General features: G+C 33.3%; 1 protein-coding gene and 1 long non-coding RNA gene across 3 annotated transcripts in view; both read right to left on the bottom strand.

Moving 5' to 3' along the window:
- Nucleotides 1-6761, bottom strand: part of LOC131962628 (collagen alpha-1(XXVIII) chain-like) — a 48905-nt gene extending 42144 nt beyond the window's left edge. Inside the window, exons 1-3 of the mRNA XM_059327577.1 lie at nt 6230-6761; nt 5971-6131; nt 2165-2730 (exon numbers count right to left, since the gene is read on the bottom strand). Coding sequence (XP_059183560.1) covers nt 2165-2730; nt 5971-6124 — 720 coding nt within the window. The 5' untranslated portion in view covers nt 6125-6131; nt 6230-6761. The remainder of the gene's footprint in view (nt 1-2164; nt 2731-5970; nt 6132-6229) is intronic.
- A 3832-nt stretch (nt 6762-10593) lies between these two features.
- On the bottom strand, nt 10594-20918 carry LOC131963000 (uncharacterized). Of its 2 annotated transcripts, XR_009389987.1 has the most exons (4): nt 20869-20918; nt 20631-20680; nt 16055-16142; nt 10594-10707 (listed from the first exon to the last, which is right to left on the bottom strand). It is a non-coding gene; the product is annotated as an uncharacterized LOC131963000 (long non-coding RNA). The 2 variants fall into 2 exon arrangements; XR_009389986.1 differs by lacking the exon at nt 20869-20918 and having other exon boundaries at nt 20631-20825.
- Between the last annotated feature and the right edge of the window lie 762 nt (nt 20919-21680).

Here is a 21680-nt window from a genome sequence, read left to right as displayed (position 1 = left end):
CTTTTTCATCTTTTTGTGGTCATTTTATTTTGGTACCCATTCAGAGTCTCAGACACTGAAACATAGACACCGAATGTACATAAAAGTGAAAGAAAAGCAGCAATACACGAGGGGGATCGGTCCTAAACTCAAACCACATGATCAGTGAAACAGCCTCGCTGAGCATCCAGGAGACGTTCACCGCTCTTATAAACCATCCTGGTTGTGATTTCTGTTACAACTTTTAATATGTATATTCTAAACATAAGGACAGGTAAGAAAACAAAATCTGTAATTGCTTATATTTAGTATATTTCACTTATTTTGGGGGCTTTAAAAAGTTACTTTTTGAGTGATCTCATCTTAAAACCAGCATTTCCGGCCTGCAAACATGCTTATTTCTAGATTTAACAATCTTAATTCAAGAAATCCTGTCCAGTGAAAATATCGTGCTGCACGGACGGATAATTTCACTTGTTTTCCTCTTGTTTTTTTGCAGTGTGCAGATTAAAGCCAGTCTCTCAGCTGAGACAGAGGCTGATTCTGATGATTTACAGATGCTGCTCCTGCAGGACAAAGAGATGAAAGTGCGGCTCTCTCATGCAGCCTGTCAGCTTCAATGCTGTGGAAACTGAGAGCCACTTTTCTATAAAGTTTTTCTTTTATCGTATGTGGATATGTTCCACCTGTGTCAACATTTTGAAGTGGTGTTGGAGGACTCGGCTGACTGATGTAGCGTGCATCCATGTTCTTCCTGCACCCGATTTTTTCCCACAGAAGAGTTTTTTAATGCAGCGCACATGTTGCAGCTGAAGCAAGAAGTGGCTGCTCAGCACATGTTCTATAATAATCTAACCCAAACAATCAGAAATAAAGATAAACTTTCTCTTGAGTTGGCTGAAGAAATGCACAGCGACAGAGCCGAACATCTCCTCCACCAGCTGAGTTCACGTCAGACTGAGTTTCTTTTATTATTAGGGTGACAGCAGAGTCGTTTCTATGGCAGCAGGTAGCAGGTGGACATCACAGACGCAATAAGACAAGAAATAGAGCAGCAGGAACCTCTTATTGGGAGCACGGAGGAGAAAGAGACACTAACGTTTGATTCATTTCTGCATAATGTCTTTCTGAAGCTCCCACCTGGCCATTCTCACTCTGCTTTTCGTCACTTTCAGTCTGTTTTTGGTCATTTTCATCTTTAATTTGGTCTTTTGGTGTCTTTTTTAGTAATTTTAAGTCTTTTTTGGGGTCATGTTCACCTTATTTTGGTCTTTCTTTCTTTCTTTTTTTTGGTAAATTATGCGTATTTTTTGGTAATTTTATGTCCTTTATAATTTTAAGTCCTTTTTCAGTCATTTTGTGTCTTTTTTAGGTCATTTTTCATCTTTTTTTGGTAATTTTAAATCTTTTTTAGGTAATTCTTCATCTTTTTTTGTTCACTTAAAGTCTTTTATTTTTGGTCATTTGCATCATATTTTGGCCATTTTCCATCTGTTGTTGGTCATTTTCATCTTTTATTTGGTCATTCTGTGTCTTTTTTTAGTTATTTTAAGTCTTTTTTGGGGTCATGTTCATCTTATTTTGGTCTTTCTTTATTTATTTTTTTGGTCAATTATGTGTCTTTTTTTTGGTAATTTTACGTCCTTCATAATTTTAAGTCCTTTTTCAGTCATTTTGTGTCTTTTTTAGGTCATTTTAAGTCTTTTTTAGTCATTTAAAGTTTTTTTTGGTAATTTTGAATCTATTTTAGGTCATTTACATCTTTACATCTTTTTTTGGTCATTTTAAGTCTTTTATTTTTGGCCATTTTCATCATATTTTGGTCATTTTTAATCTTTTTTTTTTTTAGGTCATTTTACATCTTTTTTGCAATTTTAAGTCTTTTTGGGGTCTTTTTCCTCTAATTTTGGTCTTTTTTTTAAATATTTTTTGGTCATTATGTGGGGTTTTTTGTTATAATTTTACATATTTTTTGGTAATTTTACATCTTTTATAAGTCCTTTTCAGTGACGATGGTCATTTTGAGTCTTTTTTTCGTCATTTTGTGTCTTTTTTTTGTCATTTTAAGTTTTTTTGTCATTTTAAGTCTTTTTTGGGGTAATTTTACATCTTTTAGTCATTTTACGTCTTGGTACCCCCTCAGAGTCTCAGAAACAGTTTTAAAACGATCTCATTCTGTACTCACGATCTCCTTGATGAACTTGTCCACGATGGTCCGGTCCTGCAGGTTGTGCAGGTAGCGCGAGGCCGGCGAGCTGGCGATGAGCCTCAGCTGAGCCATGTTGGCGGGCTCGTTGGCTTCCGGCGTGATGCCGATGGTGAAGAAACGGACGCCCTGGTTCTTGGCGTCCGCCACGGCGGAGAAGATGTCGGGGTTCCTGGGGTGGGAGACGCCGTCGAACAGCAGCACGGCCACCTTGATGCTGCTGGCGTCCGACTCCTCCAGGTAGATGCGGGTGAGGTTGGTGATGGCGTAGGTGGTGTAGGTGCCGTGGCCGATGTAGACGATGGGCGCCACGCGGCTCTTGAAGTCCTCAATGCCTCGCCACTGTTTGAAGGTCTGCTCGACGATGACGTGGCTGCTGTACTGGAGGAGCGCCGCCCGCGACTGGAGGCCCCGCCCCGTCTGCAGCTTCAGGTTCTGCAGCCGGTTCATCACGTCCAGGGCGAACTGCTTCTCCTGGGCGTGGTTGTCCTTGGCGCTCTCCGAGCTGTCGATCAGGAAGGCTAGCTCCAGGCTGCAGGATTCAACTACGAGTGGAGACACGGACAATTATTAACAACGACGGACTGAGAATTAGAGGAGAAGTTTGACATTTAGTGAACACACGATGAGAGTAAGGCGTACGCCAAATATCAAGCATGAGGCTAGTTAGCTTAGCTTAGCATAGAGACTGGAAACAAGGGGAAAAGTTAGCCTAGCGTCAGGCTTTTGTTAGCCTAGAGTCTGGCTTTTGTTAGCCTAGAGTCTGGCTTTTGTTAGGCTAGGGTCAGGCTATTGTTAGCCTAGAGTCAGGCTTTTGTTAGCCTAGAGTCAGACTTTTGTTAGCCTAGAGTCTGGCTTTTGTTAGCCTAGAGTCTGGCTTTTGTTAGCCTAGATTCAGGCTTTTGCTAGCCTAGAGTCATGCTTTTGTTAGCCTAGAGTCTGGCTTTTGTTAGACTAGATTCAGGCTTTTGCTAGCCGAGAATCAGACTTTTGTTAGCCTAGAGTCTGGCTTTTGTTAGCCTAGATTCAGGCTTTTGTTAGCCTAGAGTCAGGCTATTGTTAGCCAAGAGTCAGGCTATTGTTAGCCTAGAGTCAGGCTTTTGTTAGCCTAGAGTCAGGCTATTGTTAGCCTAGAGTCCAGCTTTTGTTAGCCTAGAGTCTGGCTTTTGTTAGCCTAGATTCAGGCTTTTGTTAGCTTAGAGTCAGGCTTTTATTAGCCTAGATTCAGGCTTTTGTTAGCCTAGAGTCTGGCTTTTGTTAGCCTAGAGTCAGGCTTTTATTAGCCTAGATTCAGGCTTTTGTTAGCCTAGAGTCAGGCTATTGTTAACCTAGAGTCAGACTTTTGTTAGCCTAGAGTCAGGCTTTTGTTAGCCTAGAGTCAGGCTTTTGTTAGCCTAGAGTCTGGCTTTTGTTAGCCTAGAATCAGACTTTTGTCAGCCTAGAGTCAGGCTATTGTTAGCCTAGAGTCAGGCTTTTGTTAGCCTAGAGTCTGGCTTTTGTTAGACTAGATTCAGGCTTTTGCTAGCCGAGAATCAGACTTTTGTTAGCCTAGAGTCTGGCTTTTGTTAGCCTAGAGTCTGGCTTTTGTTAGCCAACAGTCAGGCTATTGTTAGCCTAGAGTCAGGCTTTTGTTAGCCTAGAGTCTGGCTTTTGTTAGCCAACAGTCAGGCTTTTGTTAGCCTAGAGTCAGACTTTTGTTAGCCTAGATTCAGGCTTTTGTTAGCCTAGAGTCTGGCTTTTGTTAGCCTTGAGTCAGGCTTCTGTTAGCCTAGAGTCAGGCTTTTGTTAGCCTAGATTCAGGCTTTTGTTAGCCTAGAGTCAGGCTTTTGTTAGCCTAGAGTCAGACTTTTGTTAGCCTAGAGTCAGACTTTTGTTAGCCTAGAGTCAGGCTTTTGTTAGCCTAGATTCAAGCTTTTGTTAGCCTAGAGTCAGGCTTTTGTTAGCCTAGGTTCAAGCTTTTGTTAGCCTAGATTCAGGGTTAGGGTTATTTTAGGGTCATTTTCATGTTTTTTTGGTCATTTTGTGTCTTTTTTTGGTCTTTTCAATCTTTTTTGGTAATTTTACATACTTTTTGGTCATTTAACGTCTTTTTTTGTCATTTTACATCTTTTTTGTCATTTTAAGCCCTTATTTTTGGTCTTTTCACATCTTTTATGGTCATTTTCATCTTTTATAAGTCATTTTAAGTCTTTTTTTGGGTCATTTTACATCTTTTACTGGTCATTTTACTGTATTTTCTGTTGCCAAGTCGGCCGTCTCAACCTTTTTAATCAAGATATATAATTTATTAGTTTCCCATGGACACAGCAGAAGATACATTCTGCTGAAGAAGAAGCTGTGAGAGATCAGAGCCGAATGGATCCATGAGTCAGGCAGAAATCTTTATCTTTAGAAGGAGTAAAGGTGATTTATCGACTGTTTAGGCTGATGCCTCCTTCAGGAACAGTGTGATAAGTTCATGAATGTGATGTATAATTTTGAAGAGGAAATAAAAAAGTAACTCAAGTCGCAGCGCCAACCTTCAGCTACAGAAGGAGGTCACAGATCTAATATAAGCTGAGGATAAATCACATTCATCTTCACGGAGATATGTCCCAGAGAGAATGTGCCTGGGGAAAGAAAGAAAGGGATTGTGAGGAATAAAACATTTGGGTAACGGAGCGCTGAGCGGTCACCAGGAGATGGATGGCTGAAAGCAGCAGAGATATGATCAATCTGCATCCTGCAGCAATGTCCTTGTTCAGGATCATGTTCTAGTTTTTTTACCTGTGAAAGATGTGCTGCCTGCACAAATTCCACCCCGCCAAAGTAAGAGCATCAGTGGAAAAGAGCCCTGTGGCAACCGATGATGTAATAATCTCCTGATAACGTAATAAAAGTTGCACCTAACTCGATCGAAAATGTAATAATGCCCAATAATGTAATAAAATATCCTGACTGATATTGTAATACCATTTTTACCAATAATGTAATACCTTATTATGTCTTTTTTGGTCATTTTACATCTTTTTTGGTCATTTTAAGTCTTTTTTTGGGGTCATTTTCATCTATTTTTTGTCATTTTACCACTTTTATCCAGTCATTTTACGCCTTTTTTGATCTTTTTGTAATTTTAAATCAGTTTTTCAAATTTTTTTTGTCACTATGTCTTTTTTTGGTCATTTAACGTCTTTTTTTGGGTAATTTCCATCTTATTTTGGTCATTTTGTGTCTTTTTTGGAATTTTAAGACCTTTTTTCTGGTAATTTTAAGTATTTTTATGGTCATTTTATGTCATTTTTGGTCATTTCAGGTCTTTTTTTGGGTATTTTACATCTTTTTCCGTCATTTTGTGTCTTTTTTAAGTCATTTAAAGCTTTTTTTCTGGTCTTTTCATATCTTTTATAGTCATTTAATGTCTTTTTTGGACATTTTAAGCCTTTTTTTGGTTATTTTCATGTTAATTTGGTCATTTGAAGTCTTTTTTTTGATCTTCTCACGTCTTTTTGGATCATTTCACATCTTTTTTTGTCATTTCTTTTCTTTCTTTTGGTCATTGTAAGTCATTTTTTGGCCATTTTCATCTGTTTTTGGTCGTTTAACATATTTTTTGATCATTTTGTGTCTTTTTTGGTCATTTTACATATTTTTTTATGTATTTTATTATGTTATTACATTGTTGGCCTTCATTACATTTTCGATCAAGTGCAAATTTTATTATATTTTCAGGCGTTATTACATTACCAGTAAATTATTACATTATAGGGAGCCCCAGGAGTAAGAAAAAGAGGCTAATTTAGACTCACATTGTCCGTTCTGCGTGATGGAATTGGGAGAAGTTAGTTTGTTCTTCTTCTTGGGGACCACCACCTCTTCCTCGTAGTCTTCTTCATAGTCCTGAGCCAGCAGCAGACCCTGAAGTCCCCACAGCAGCAGGAGCCAGTGCACTGAGGGGACCATGACTAACCTGAGAGATAAAACCAGAGCTCAGACTTTAATACCTGCACACACTGCAGACAGACAGAGAGAACAAGCTTTAACAGGCATCAAGCATGCATAACTCACTCTGAAGCTCTGCTGGCAGCCAGGGAACACTGGAAAGTTCAAGTTCAGCAGCAGATTCTCAGATTCTTCATCCAGACTCACTCAGTTAGTTAGCTAGTTAGTTAGTTAGTTTGGGTCCATGTCCTGAGCAGCGAGTCCTCCTCCAGGTCTGGATCCAGGTTCAGTAGCGGTGTTGGTGGTGTGATGCCAGAAGTTTAGACTGAACTCTGGCTCTCAGGAGACTCAAACTGAAGCCATGCTAAGCTCCGAGCAGTAAATTAGGGAAAGTCCAACCCTTTTTAAACTCACTCACTCCCAGTCAGAGAGGGAAGGAGGGAGGAGGGAGGGAGGGGAGCAGCTCCTCCACAAACCCCTCGTCATGACACAAACCCACCTCCTTCTCCTTCTTCTTTAGTTTTCTAGATAGTGTCATTGTAACTTTACAGTTAGCTGAGCTTTTTAAAACAGCACCAGAAAGGAAAATATCCTCTGGGAATAACAGAAATTAGTCCAAGACGACAACTTTGTAATTTTACATCTTTATCTTTTATCTCTTTTAGTCATTTTATCTCTATTTTGCTAATTTTGTGTCATTTTTTGGCCATTTTAAGTCTTTTTTTGTAATTGTACATCTTTTTTCTGTCATTTTGTGGGTTTTTGGTAATTTTATGTATTTATTGCAATTTTAAGTCATTTTACATATTTTTCTGGTCATTTTATGTCTTTTTTAGTCATTTTTGTCCATTTTTGAAAATGTATGTATTTGTGGGGTAATTTTGTGTATTTTTTTGTAATTTTACATCTTTTTCTGTATTTGTCATTTTTGGTCCTTTTACATCTTTTTTTTGGCCATTTTAAGTCTTTTTTGTAATTTTACATCTTTTTTCTGTCATTTTGTGGGGTTTTTTGGTAATTGTATGTATTTATTGCAATTTTAAATAATTTTTGGTCATTTTACATATTTTTCTGGTCATTTTACATATTTTTCTGGTCATTTTTTGTCTTTTTCAGTCATTTTTGTCTCTTTTTGTAATTGAAATATTTGTGGGGTAATTTTGTGTATTTTTTGTAATTTAACATCTTGTTCTGTATTTTTTCTGACTCTTTTAGTCATTTTATCTATTTCTTGCTAATGTTTTGTCATTTTTGGTCCTTTTACATTTTTTTTTGCCATTTTAAGTCCTATTTGGGTAATTTTACATTTTTTTGTTGGCCTAGATTCAGACTTTTGTTAGCCTAGAGTCTGGGTTAGGGTTATTTAAAGGTCTTTTTCATCTTTTTTTGTTGTCATTTTACATCTTTTTCAGTCATTTTTTCTTTTTTTTCAGCAGCAGAGGTGGTGTGTTGCCACCTTCTCCTTCTTTTTTTAGTTTTCTAGATAGTGTCATTGTAACTTTACAGTTAGCAGAGCTTTTTAAAACAGCACCAGAAAGGAAAATATCCTCTGGGAATAACAATTAACAATTAACAAATAACAATTTGTCCAAGACAGCTGCTTAAACTCTAAACTAAACCACAAGGTCCCAAGGTGCTTGGTAATATTTCATATTTCTGCAGAGTTACAGTTATAATGCTGATTTTACACACGTTAAGGCTGATTCTAGAGTTCCTGTAACAAACTCTCACTGTTTAGAAACCAGGACAGGAAACACATGCTTCCTCCGACACATCAAAAGTGGAATTTACAAGCAATAAAACACAGTTTCTTAATGAAACACACACGTTTGTTTCTCTGCTGCAGCCTCATTTGGTTTGTTTTGATCGGTAGCTTATGTTGGTTAATCTTAACAAGCTATTTTTAGATAGAAACTGGTTCCAATTACTTACTATTAGTGCTATATAAAGTCTCTATAAGATCTCCAACCTGATTTCTCATTTTCAATCTTTTTTTCGTCATTTTATGTGTTTTTGTGTAATTGTACGTCTTTATTTTGTTAATTTTGTGTGTTTTTTTCTGTAATTATGTGATTTTTGGGAAATTGTACATCTTTTTTTGGGGTCATTTTGTGTCTTTTTTAAGTAATTTTACGTATTTTTTTGGTCATTTTGTGTCTTGTTTCTGTAATATTGTGTTTTTTTGGAATTTTACAGCTTTTTTTTGGTCATTTTGTTTCTTTTTTTGGACATTTTACAGCTTTTTTTTGGACATTTTACAGCTTTTTTTGGTCATTTTGTGTCTTTTTTAAGTAATTTTGCTTATTTTTTTGGTCATTTTGTGTCTTGTTTCTGTAATATTGTGTTTTTTTGGAATTTTACAGCTTTTTTTTGGTCATTTTGTTTCTTTTTTTGGACATTTTACAGCTTTTTTCGTCATTTTGTGTCTTCTTTAAGTAATTTTACGTATTTTTTTGGTCATTTTGTGTCTTGTTTCTGTAATATTGTGGTTTTTTTGGATTTTTACAGCTTTTTTCGTCATTTTGAGTCTTTTTCTGGTCATTTCCTGTTTGTTTTTTTGGTAATTTTAAGTAATTTTTTGGCCATTTTACATCTTTTTTTGGCCTCTGCTATTGAAAAAGAGGTATCGCGAATCATTTATTTACACTGTCAAAAAATTTATATCATTGTTTAACTGTCTTGAGATGCACCGTTACATCCCACAGCAACATAAGTATTTCTTTGGACTCCTTTCAGCTCTTTAACTTTTCATAATGCACACTTTGTTTAGCACCATGCAACTTTGTTCAGGCAGCAAACTGTGGAAATTTACAGCCGTTCTGCGGCTAAAAACGAGCTCTAAGAGTGAACCAAAACAGTGAAACTGTCACTAAAACCAAAACAAAGAGCTAAAAAAGAGCTTTCAGACTGGAGCTCGGGGGATCGGCAGAGTTATGTGATAATTGTCACTTCAAGCAGCCCACAAAATCATTTAATCTGTTGTTGTACCATAAGCTGCTTTATGTTATTTATGCTGTTTTAATTGCAGCTCCAGAAGCCTCGCCCTCGGAGCTGCAGAAGCTCTGCTGGGAGATTTATAGCTGCAGGCAGCACACCTTGCAGGAGCAGCGAACCGTGATTCATCTGTTCAAAAAACACTGTTAGTGTTTCTGTTGGCGTCATTTACTGTAAACATACTGCAGGAATCACAGAGAAGTTAATGTGCATGAAAGGAAATATCACTGCAGCATGTTGGTACATATTTCATTCTGTTCAGACACATTTAGTTGAGCAGATTTCACATTTCACGTAGATTTTATGTTGTGTTTTGTCATTTTACGTCTTTTTTTTAGCAATGTTATGTCTTTAATGGGCATTTTACATCTTTTTTTAGTCATTTTACGTCTTTTTTTAGTCCTTTTACATCTTGTTTTAGACATAAGTCTTTTTTTTAGCAATGTTATGTCTTCAATGGTCATTTTAGTCTTTTTTTTTGTCATTTTACGTCTTTTTTTAGTCATTTTGCATCTTTTTAAAGTCATTTTACGTCTTTTTTTTGTCTTTTTATGTCTTTTTTTAGTCATTTTACGTCTTTTTTAAGTCATTTTACACCTTTCTTGGTCATTTTTTTGTCTTTTTTGAGTCATTTTACATCTTTTTGTAATTTAACTTTTTTTTTTTAATTTTGCGTCTTTGTTGGTCATTTTAGTCTTTTTTTAGTCATTTTATATCTTTTTTGGTCATTTTACATATTTTTTTAGTCATTTTACATCTTTTTGTAATTTTATATCTTTTTATGGTCATTTTACGTCTTTTTTAGTCATTTTACGTCTTTTTTAAGTCATTTTACGTCTTTTCTTTAGTAATTTTACGTCTTTTTTTAGTCATTTCACATCTTTTTTAGTCATTTTACATCTTTTTTTAGTCATTTTACGTCTTTTTTTTGTAATTTTAAGTCTTTTGTTGATCATTTTAGCCTTTTTTAGTCTTTTTTTTAGTCATTTTACTTCTTATTTTTAGTCATTGTACGTCTTTTTTGTAGTTTAACGTCTTCATTTTAGTAATTTTAAGTCTTTTGTTGGTCATTTTAGTCTTTTTTAGTCTTTTTTTCCCCTTTTATGTGTCTATTTTAGTCATTTTACGTCTTTTTTTTAGTCTCTTTGGTAACTTTCAGCCTGATTTGTCATTTTAAGCTCTCCTCAGTGTGTCTGCATTCAGATCCTGCAGGTTAAAACAGAAACAAGTGTTCAGACTGGGACATTAAAAGGTTACAGCGGTGAACTGCTTCTTCCGAATCTTCTCCCGTTTTCATTGAAAACGTGTGCGTGTCCTTTCCAGCACCAGAGAGAAGTCTCATAAGTCCTTAATGTGGTAATAGTTCCTGTGTAGTCCTGGATCAGACGAGTCTTCAGGTCCCAGCAGACGTTCTGCAGCCTCATAACTCTGCAGCAGCAGGATGACGGCGTGTGTTTTTACTGCCTACTGTACCACTGAAGCTGTGCTGTCACTCAGGAATGCTTCCTGTGAAACATGGACTCTACAGATAATAGATAATCTGCTTCAGCTCTCCGCGAGCTGATTCAGCAGAGAATTATTCTCTAATAATGTTTCTGTCTGGAACCAGTCTGCAGAAAGAGGAAGAAGCTGTCAGAGCCGTCCCAGCTGCAACACACAGACATATTTCTCATTTCACCTCTTTTTTTAGTGTCTTTACATTATATTTTTTAGTAATTTTTCGTCTTTTTTTTTGCCATTTTACTTCTTTCATTTTGTCCTAATACATATTGTTTTAGTAATTGAGTCCTTTTTTTTAATATAATTTTAGGTATTTTTTTAGTCCTTTTACATCTTTTTTTGTCCTTTTACAACTTTTTTTTAGTAATTTTACGTCTTTTTTTGTCAGTTAACGTGTTTTTTTTTTGTGATTTTACATCTTTTTTCAATCATTTTACGTCTATTTTAGTAATTATACGACTTTTTTAGTCATTTTACGTCTTTTTTCTGTCATTTTACGTCTATTTTAGTAATTTTAAGCCTTTTTTCAGTCGTTTTACGTCTATTTTAATCATTTTACGTCTTTTTTTATCTCTTTACATAATATTTTTAAAGTAATTTTACGTCTTTTTTTAGCCATTTTACTTCTTTCATTTTGTCCTTATACATATATTTTTTAGTAATTTTAGTAACTTTGAGTCCTTTTTGTCATTTTAGGTATTTTTTTAGTCCTTTTACATCTTTTTTTTGTCCTTTTACATCTTTTTTTAAGTCATTTTATGTCTTTTTTGTCATTTAAAGGTTTTTTTTGTTATTTTCCATCTTTTTTTTAGTAATTTTGCGTCTTTTTTTAGTAACACTGAGTCCTTTTTGTCATTTTCCATCTTTTTTAGTATATTTACGTTTTTTTTTGTCACTTAATGTGATTTTTTTTGTCATTTTACATCTTTTTTTGTTAGTAATTTTACGACTTTTTTAGTCATTTTAATTTTTTTTTGTCATTTTACGTGTATTTTCAATTATTTTATGTCTATTTTAGTAATTCTACAACTTTTTTAGTCATTTTAAGTCATTTTTAGTCATTTTAAGTCTTTTTTAGTCATTTTATGTCTTTTTTCAGTCATTTTAGTGTAATGTATGTCTTTTATTGCTCATTTGTTGTCTTTTTATTAGTTTTTTTGACATTTAACATTTTGTTTTAGTAATTTTACTTCTTTCTTTTAGTCACTTTAGTCCTTTTTAAGTCATTTTTTGGGTCATTTTACGTCCTTTTATGTCTTTTTGAGCATTTTAAGTCTTTTGTTGCTCATGGGTCAAAGTCTATTCTTCCCATTTGAATTTCGAGATAGATAGATAGATAGATAGATAGATAGATAGATAGATAGATAGATAGATAGATAGATAGATAGATAGATAGATAGATAGATAGACAGACATCTGAATTACATATATGCAGATAAAACATGGAAATAAAAAATGAAAAGTGGAGTCAAACTGAAAACTAAGCTTCTAGATAAACCACATAAAGGAAAAAAACTTGTTTTGTTGTCTTATAACACAATATATACTGCAAACTAGGACACAGCAAAGCTCTGAATTTCAAAGCAAAACGTCTAAAACAAATGGAAACCCGCAGAATATAAAGTTATGGTATGCTGAAATAGGGCAGCTGCAAATCCACTTGTTATTCTTGCATATTCCTCCTCACTTCTGTCTTGATTTCTTCCACAGCGGGGCTTCTGAAATAATGAGCCACCATGCAGCATTTATAGATTTAAAAAATAAAGGCCTCGCTGTGTCTCTTAAAGCAGCAATTAGGTGACATCCACCCAGCGAACACGAGGGAACAGATGAATAAACGAGCCCAGAGATGCTCACACATGCAGGACATGACTCTTCATTTAATGCCACACATTTAATTTTAAAGAGCGAATAGTTTCCTGGGAGAAAAGGTGTGTGTGGCGGAAACACGAGACAAAAGAGAGGCTTTGTTTTACGGCGCTGGAAGCCACCACTTAGCTCTTTGATATGCCCTCCCCCTGCAGGGATCTGTTCCTGTGACATTTATACGCTACTTTTACAAGATAATGCATGTTCCCTCAACGTATAGTTACAGCTCCCACTGTTGATTGTTGGAGGCTGAAGTGAAACGTATGTAAAAACCACCAGCACTCTGTGTGTCTCAACAAGTTCTGCAGCAGCAGCAGCGTTATGTAAAGCTGACAGCTCCACAAACCGGATTTTAGTCATTTTAAGTCTTTTGTTGGCCATTTTAGTCTTTTTTAGTCTTTTAATCCACTTTTATGTGTCTATTTTTGTCATTTTACATCTTGTTTTTGTCATTTTACGTCTTTTTTTTAGTCACTTTACATCTTTTTTTGTAATTTTATGTGTTTTTTTTTTTAGTAATTTTAAGTCTTTGTTGGTCATTTTAGTCTTTTTTAGTAATTTGACGTCTGTTTTTAGTCATTTTTTATCTTTTTTGGTCATTTTACGTCTTTTTTAGTCATTTTACATTTTTTTGTAATTTTATGTCTTTTTTGTAATTTTACGTCTTTTTTTGTAATTTTAAGTCTTTGTTGGTCATTTTAGTCTTTTTTAGTCATTTTACGTCTTTTTTTTAGTCATTTTAAGTCTTTTGTTTGTCATTTTAAGTCTTTTGTTTGTCATTTTAAGTCTTTATTTTAGTCTTTATTTTACGTCTTTTTTTAGTCATTTTGCGTCTTTTTTTGTCATTTTACGTCTTTATTTTAGTAATTTTAAGTCTTTTGTTGGTCATTTTACGTCTTTATTTTAGTAATTTTAAGTCTTTTGTTGGTCATTTTACGTCTTTATTTTAGTCTTTTTATCCCCTTTTATGTGTCTATTTTTGTCATTTTACATCTTGTTTTTGTAATTTCGTCTTTTTTTAGTCATTTTTTATCTTTTTTGGTCATTTTACGTCTTTTTTAGTCATTTTACATTTTTTTTTGTCATTTTATGTTTTTTTGTAATTTTACGTCCTTTTTTTGTAAGTTTAAGTCTTTGTAGGTGATTTTAGTCTTTTTTAGTCATTTCTTGTCATTTCTTGTCATTTCTTAGTATTTTTACGTCATTTCTTTAGTAATTTTTTGTCATTTTTTGTCATTTTTTATCTTTTTTGGTCATTTTACGTCTTTTTTAGTCATTTTACATTTTTTTTGTAATTTTATGTCTTTTTTGTAATTTTATGTCTTTATTTTAGTAATTTTAAGTCTTTTGTCGGTCATTTTGCGTCTTTATTTTAGTCTTTTTATCCCCCTTTATGTGTCTATTTTTGTCATTTTACATCTTGTTTTTTGTCATTTTACGTCTTTTTTTTAGTAAGTGTTAGTTTTACCGACAGCTCCGACTGTTGATTGTTGGAGGCTGAAATGAAACGTATGTAAAAACCAGCAGCACTCTGTGTGTCTCAACAAGTTCTGCAGCAGCAGAAAGCAGCGTTATGTAAAGCTGACAGCTCCACAAACGGGATGAATCTTTGAGTGTAACTGTGGTGGCGAACCAGAGGAATGTGTCAGTTGTCAGTCAGATAAAAAAAGGCCTTAATGAGTTTTAAACGTGTTTAGTTTGGCCTGGAGGAACAGTAATTGTCTCACGCTTCATTAGGAATCAAACACTCTGCTCTTCAGAGCCTCTTCAGTCTGTAAACCACCAAAAAATCCACCTTTGTTGTGAGTTCAGCAGCTTAAAACGACCCACAGTCCTGTTTGTTGTAGTGTGGCGCCCTCTAGTGGTCAGAGATGAGAGATGATAGATGAGATGATACGTTACGATCTTCAGTGCTGAGCTACGACTTCTTTTCCAAACCCTGACCACATTTTTATAAACGAAACCAAGTATTTCTGTGGCCCAAACCGAACTATACACAGATACAGACAGATAGTTAGTTTTTTTAAGTCATTTTAAGTCTTTTTTTAGTCATTTTACATATTTTTTTAGTTATTTTAAGTCATTTTTTTGTCATTTAACATATTTTTTTAGTTATTTTAAGTCATTTTAAGTCTTTTTTTAGTTATTTTAAGTCATTTTTTAGTCATTTAACATATTTTTTTAGTTATTTTAAGTCATTTTAAGTTTTTTTTTAGTCATTTTACATATTTTTAAAGTTATTTTAAGTCATTTTTTAGTCATTTAAAGTCTTTTTTAGTCATTTAAAAATTGTTTTGTCATTTTTAGTCATTTAAAATCTTTTTTTCGTCATTTAACATATATTTTTTTGTTATTTTAAGTCATTTTAAGTCATTTTAAGTCATTTTTTTAGTCATTTAACATATTTTTTAGTCATTTTAAGTCATTTTAGGTCATTTTTTTTGTCATTTAACATATATTTTTATTTATTTTAAGTTATCTTTTTTAGTCATTTAACGTATTTTTAGTCATTTAAAGTCTTTTTTAGTCATTTAACATATTTTTTTAGTCATTTTAAGTCATTTAAGGTAATTTTAGTCATTTAACGTATTTTTAGTCATTTAAAGTCTTTTTTAGTCATTTAACATATTTTTGTAGTCATTTTAAGTCATTTAAGGTAATTTTTAGTCATTTAACGTATTTGCATAACTTGCATAATATTTCTGGTGAAATGCTGCAGGATGCAATCAGTGGACACTAGAGCAGCATAAATATCCTGCAACGAGTTCAACGGTGACCATAATGTTCATAACAGATGTCGGACAGTGATATTCAAAGCATCATTTATGCATTTTATGTTAGATTTGAAAGATGATTTCCAACAACAAACACTATTCCTACTTGGAGAAACAAAGTTCAGTGCATCCAAAAAGAAACAACAAAATATGTTAAACGTACACATATTGTGTATGCAGTGCATCATGTGTGATTTTTTGTGTTTTCTTTAGCTACTCTGCATGTTCATTGACCATTTCAAAGATGATTTCCAACAACAAACACAATAATTTAAGCTGCGTTTTGCATTTCCCAACAGCTGAAGTATTCCTACTTGGAGAGAAAAAAGTTCCGTGCATCCAAAAAGAAACATACAATAGTTATCTACTGAAAATATGTTAAACGTACACATATTGAGTATGCAGTGCATTGTGTGTGATTTTGGGGATGATGGGAATGTTTTTCTTTTCATGTTTGTGGTCCTAAATGTTGAGCTGCGGTTTGAGCTACATGAGAAGCTGACGGACCACCAGAGTAATTACAGTTTTCATCCTGAAGGGAACGTAAACGAGGAGCAGATTTCATGACAATCCTTCCAATAGTTGTGGAGATATTTCACTCCAAACCACAAAAACCACGTTGTGATTGGTCCTGAGGGGCTCTGGAAGTCTTCACAAAGGTCTGAAGACAATAGACGGAGTTATTGTTGAGATGTTTCCCTGCTGACAGACAGACAGAACGCCTGCAGCAACGCCGCCAGCTCGGCTTAAAAACACCAGAAGAAAAACCCCAGAAGCATTTAGGACCTTAGAAAGAGTAAAAGTCTTTCCTCACCGGAGCTGCATGGAGCAGGTCTGCAGGAGGTCAAAGGTCACCTGCTGTCAAACTGCTCCCAGGACGGAGACGAGGCGCTCTGCACAACCTGACAGAGACAAAACACAGGTTTAAAGTAGAGGACAGAGTCAAAAACAGGACAAAAAGGATCAAAGAGACGATCTCAGACACCAGGAGAAATATTCTGACTATAGAGAGAATAAAAGGAGGAGGAAGATAGAAAGCAAGAAGTGGGTAAAAACTGATTTGAATAACTTCCTGTCGCATGCAGCTTTCAAAATAAGAGCACAGTGTGTTAACAGAATCCACCACAGAAGAAGACTGTCAAAATAAGATGTCTTTAAAAAGTATGACCCCACATTTTATATATATTTTAGTCATTTTACATCTTTGTTTTTTTATTCATTTTACTTTTTTTGGGTCACTTTAAGTCCCTTTGATCATTTTAGGTCTTTTTAGTCATTTTATGTTTTTTTTTTTTTAGTAATTTTACTTTTTTTTTGTCATTTTAAGTCACCTTGGTCATTTTAAGTCTTTTTTTGTTATTTTGTGTCTTTGTTTGGCCATTTTAATTTTCCTTGTCATTTTACATCTTTTTTTAAATAATTTTACATCTTTTTAGGTTATTTTGTGCCTTTTTTAAGTAATTTACGTTGCTTAAGATAAAAGCATCTGTTAAATGACATTGTATAATTGTAGAATTTTACGTCCTTTTTTAGTCATTTTAAGTATATATTTTGCCACTTTAAGTCTTTATTTCATCAACATCATTTTATAGTCATTTTACATCTTTTTAAAGTCATTTTAAGTCTTTTTTTTTTTTTTTTTACATTTTATGTCCCTTTGGTAATTTTAGGCCTGATTTATCATTTGTGTCTATTTTTGTCATTTTATGTAATTTCTAGTCATGTTAAGTCTTTTTTTAGTCATTTTTACGTCTCTTTTAGTCATTTTACATCTTTTTTTGTTGTTGGTCATTTTAGTCTTTTTTAGTCTTTTTATCCCCTTTTTGTGTCTATTTTTGTCATTTTACATCTTGTTTTTGTCATTTTACATCTTGTTTTTGTCATTTTTACGTCTTTTTTTAGTCATTTTAAGTCCCTTTGGTCATTTTAAGCCTGATTTGTCATTTTGAGTCTTTTTTTGTTATTTTATGTAATTTTTTTGTCTTTTTTAATCATTTTACGTCTTTTCAGGTTATTAGGTAGTCATTTTACTTATTACTTACATTTTTTCTGTCACTTTACTGTCTAGAATGACTTTTTTAGTCATTTTAAGTCACGTCTTTATTTAGTCATTTATGTATTTTTTTTGGTCATTGTAAGTCTTTTTTTGTCTTCTTTTGTTGTCATGTGACTGAGGGTCATGTGACTGAGGGTCATGTGACTGAGGGTCATGTGACTCTCCTCCTGTTTAAACTGTAACTCTGCTGCTGCTCTGCATGGATGTGAGGAACGAGTCTGTTCATGTCTGATCTCTGTGGTTACAGCAACACAAACTGTCCAAACACTCGATATCTGGAAACCTTCACCTGGAATCACTCCCTCGGCTAGAAACAAGCTCGTTTTTAACATGTTTGCCAATCAGAATGTATCCATAATAACCTGCAACCACTGAAACCTGGCAACACCAAGTCAGGCGTCACTCATCAGGACGTTTAATTCAGCTATGTGCTGTTTTCTCAGACAGATACAGACGAGTAGAGAGTCTTCAGGAGTCCTTCACTCACTGATAACAATATGCAAAACCCCCAGAAACACATTCCACCAGTTAATGATGCACAGCCACTCTGTTTATGCTTCAAACTGAAGACTTTTACAGTGAAAAACATGATATTATTATTAGAATTATGAGTTTATAACACACAAACACAAATGTTTACTAATGTCGCTTTTGATTTTTGATAATTTTGTGCCTTTTTTGTAATTTTATTTCTTTTTTTGGTAGTTTTACATCCTTTTTTAGTCATTTAGCCTCTTTTTTTTAGTAATTTTACATCTTTTTTGGTAGTTTTACATCTAGTCTATTTCAATTATTTTATGGATTTTTTGGTACATTTGTGCCTTTTATTAGTCATTTAACATTTCACTTATTTTTTAAAATTATTTTACTATTACTATACTTACTATTACTATACTTACTATTACTATACTATATTTTTTTTAAAATCTGTTTTGGTAATTTTGCAATTTTCTTAAATTTTTAAGTTATTTTACTACTTTTTTTTTTTTGACATTTTGCATTTTTTTTAAATATTTTGTGTCTTTTTTGGTAATTTTGTGCATTCTTTAGTCATTTAACAGCTTTTTTTTAGTCACTTTTTAAACATTTCAAAGACTTATATTAATTTCCTAGAAACTCAGCCTTCCTCTAACATTAACCATTGACCCAAATATCAGATTTTTCACAATTAGGGACACGTCTGTTAGACAAGCTGTCCCCAATTAACTGGTTTTTAGTCTGAAAAGTGTCCCTGTAGGTAGGTCACACACACACACACACACACACACACACACACACACACACACACACACCTCATGCGGTCTCTTCTACAGTAATGCAGCAGTGACCTCTAGTGTAAATATGGTGGACACACTTCTCCAGCAGGTAATAAACAGGTTCAGGGTCCTAAAGTCCAAACTGGCTTTAATAATCTGCATTTACTCATAATTATTAGTAAACAACAAATCAATTAACTTGTGCCTTTATCTAGTAATTTTATTTATTTTTTATTTTTTTTGTAATTTCACGTCTTTTTAAAATAATTTTACGTCTTTTATGTCATTTTTTTAACATTTCATGGACTTACATTAATTTCCTAGAAAGTCACTCTAACACTAGCCTTCCTCCAACGTTATATATATATATATATATATGTATATGTATATATATATATATACATATATATAATTCTACATCTTGTTTGGTAGTTTTGTGCCTTTTTTGTCATTTTACTTCTTTTTTTACTCATTTTACGTCATTTTTTTACTCATTAAAGGTGTTTTTTAGTCATTTTATGTCTTTTTAGAATCATTTTGTTTCTTTTTTTGGTAAAGTTGTGCCTTTTATAATCATTTCACATCTTTTTATAATAATTTGGTGTCTTTTTTGGTAAATTTATGCCTTTTTATAATAATTTTACTTATTTTTTTTAAATCATTTTACGTCTTTTTACAATAAGTTTCTTCTTCTTTTTTAATAATTTTACATCTTTTTTTCCAAATTTTCCATCTATCTTAAATAATTTTGGGTCTTTTGGGTACCCTGAATGTTCCTATTGGAGGCAGACATTAGCTTTAATAATGTGCATTTACTTATAATTATTAGTAAACAACAAATCAATTAACTTGTGCCTTTATCTAGTAATTTTACTTATTTTTAAGTAATTTTGTGTGGTTTTTTTTGTCATTTTACGTGTTTTTTTCAAAATAATTTTACGTCTTTTTAAGTCCTTTTTTAAACATTTCATGGACTTACATTAATTTCCTAGAAAGTCACACATACTTAACAAATGTATTAGACCACTGGTTATAGATCGATACAGTCTATATGCTATGGATCAGTATTTGGGTTAATTGTGTCAGATTTGGTGATTATGGAGCCCCCCTGTGGACAGAGGAGGTAGTGCACACTGTATTATTTGGTTGTCTTTAAAACTGGGATAGTTGCTATGTTGTATAGAAAATGTAATATTTATATATTCTCTCTCTCTCTCTCACACACACACACACACACACACACACACACATACACATACATACTGTATACAGTGCTTAACAAATGTATTAGACCACCATTTCATGCCCAAGTGTCCTCAATTAACATCATTAGTAATTACCAAAATTATTTTGTATGTTTCTGTAATGGTTAATACAGCAGTATGGATTGAAGACTACATACAACAGAACACTTCTGATATTTTTACGGCTAAAAAACAATTATTATTATCTATGAATTATCAAATTTACTGGTTTACAAAAAAACTGTAAAAATAGTAAAGCACACTTTTATTTCTTGATTAAGATGTGAGATTATAGTTATTTACTTGTATGTGTGTATGTATATATATATATATATATATATATATATATATATATATAATATAGCAACTATCCCAGTTATATAGACCAAATCATACAGTGTGCACTACCTCCTCTGTCCACAGGGGGGCGCCATAATCACCAAATCCAAATCTTATGTATAGAATAGACTGTATGGATCTATAACCGGTATTTACATAATTCTACATCTTTTTTGGTAGTTTTTTTTTTACTCATTAAAGGTCTTTTTTTTGTTGTTGTAATGTTACGTCTTCTTACAATAATTTTGTTTCTTTTTGGGTAATTATGTGCCATTTTTTAGTCACTTTACTTCTTTCTTAGTAATTTTAAGACTTTTTTTTGTAATTTTCCGTCTATCTTAAATAATTTTACGTCCTTTGGGTAATTTTGTGCCTTTATCTAGTAATTTTACTTATTTTAAAAGTAATTTAATTACACAATTAACCCAAATCCTGATCTATAATCCTCTTTAGAAACGATTTTTTAATGTAATTTAATAGTAAAAAGTTCTTTACCTTACTGGTCGTGTTTCCAGCCACTGAGGAGCATTTAGACATTTTCCAGCCTGGAAACAACAGACATTAATATAAATAAACTGGAATAAACTCTCCATTCACACTGATTTCACACTGACCTCGGCCTCAGTGGACCCTAAAATATAAGATAATTACAAATGCAAGAGATTTTTGTTTCTATTTTTGCCTAATTCTCGCCTCAAAATGTGTTCAAAAGTTAATTTTAGTTGACTTTTACCTGTAAATTATGAAAGTTCGGCCCCCCGGATGCGATGATTCTTCTTCTTTGGTGTTTATTGGAAGTTGAAAAACTAACTAGTAGGTGTATTACCGCCACCTGCTGGAGGAAAAGATTAGCACACAAGAAAAATAACAACAATTAGATTCTCTATTTCAGTCCCATTTCTGTTAAATATTTATATATTTTATGAATATTACATATCTATCTATCTATATATATCCTAGATAAATAAAACATAAATAAATAAATTACAACCAAAACAAATAAAATAGACTTTCAGGCTGTTGACAGAACATTGCAATGTGATAATCATTTTGTATTATATTATTTTATCATTAAAATAAAACATAAACAGCTGGAATGGCTGCTTGGGAAATATTATTATTCTATTATTATTAATTTCTACATATTTTACTGTGCTGTAAAATTAAAAGAACATAATTGGGATCGGCTCCAGCCCCTCCGAGACCCAAGGAGGATCAGCGGTTAAGGAGAATAAATGAAAGTAAGCACAGAAAGAGAGAGATAGTTCTCTACATTTCAATTACAACATGCAACTATCTGAGAATATCCTGAGAGTATCCTTGCAGTTTCTCTGGGGAATGAGGTTACAGTTTGTGTTAGTGACCTCAGTGAAACAGGAACTCCAGACAGGGACAACAGATGTAAAGAGGGGCAGCAGTGAAAATGTCTCCTGTAATTGTATAATTTATAATTTTTATTTTACTTCCACTATACATGGATGAGTTTGTTTTGTCATTTGACATATTTTTTAAGTCATTTTACTTCTTTTTAAAATACTTTTGTGT

This window comes from Centropristis striata, chromosome 24 (genome assembly GCF_030273125.1).
Source record: "Centropristis striata isolate RG_2023a ecotype Rhode Island chromosome 24, C.striata_1.0, whole genome shotgun sequence".
Taxonomy (NCBI): Eukaryota; Metazoa; Chordata; class Actinopteri; order Perciformes; family Serranidae; genus Centropristis; species Centropristis striata.
Note: the sequence above shows the minus strand (reverse complement) of the source record. Positions and strands in the feature narration are given on the sequence as shown.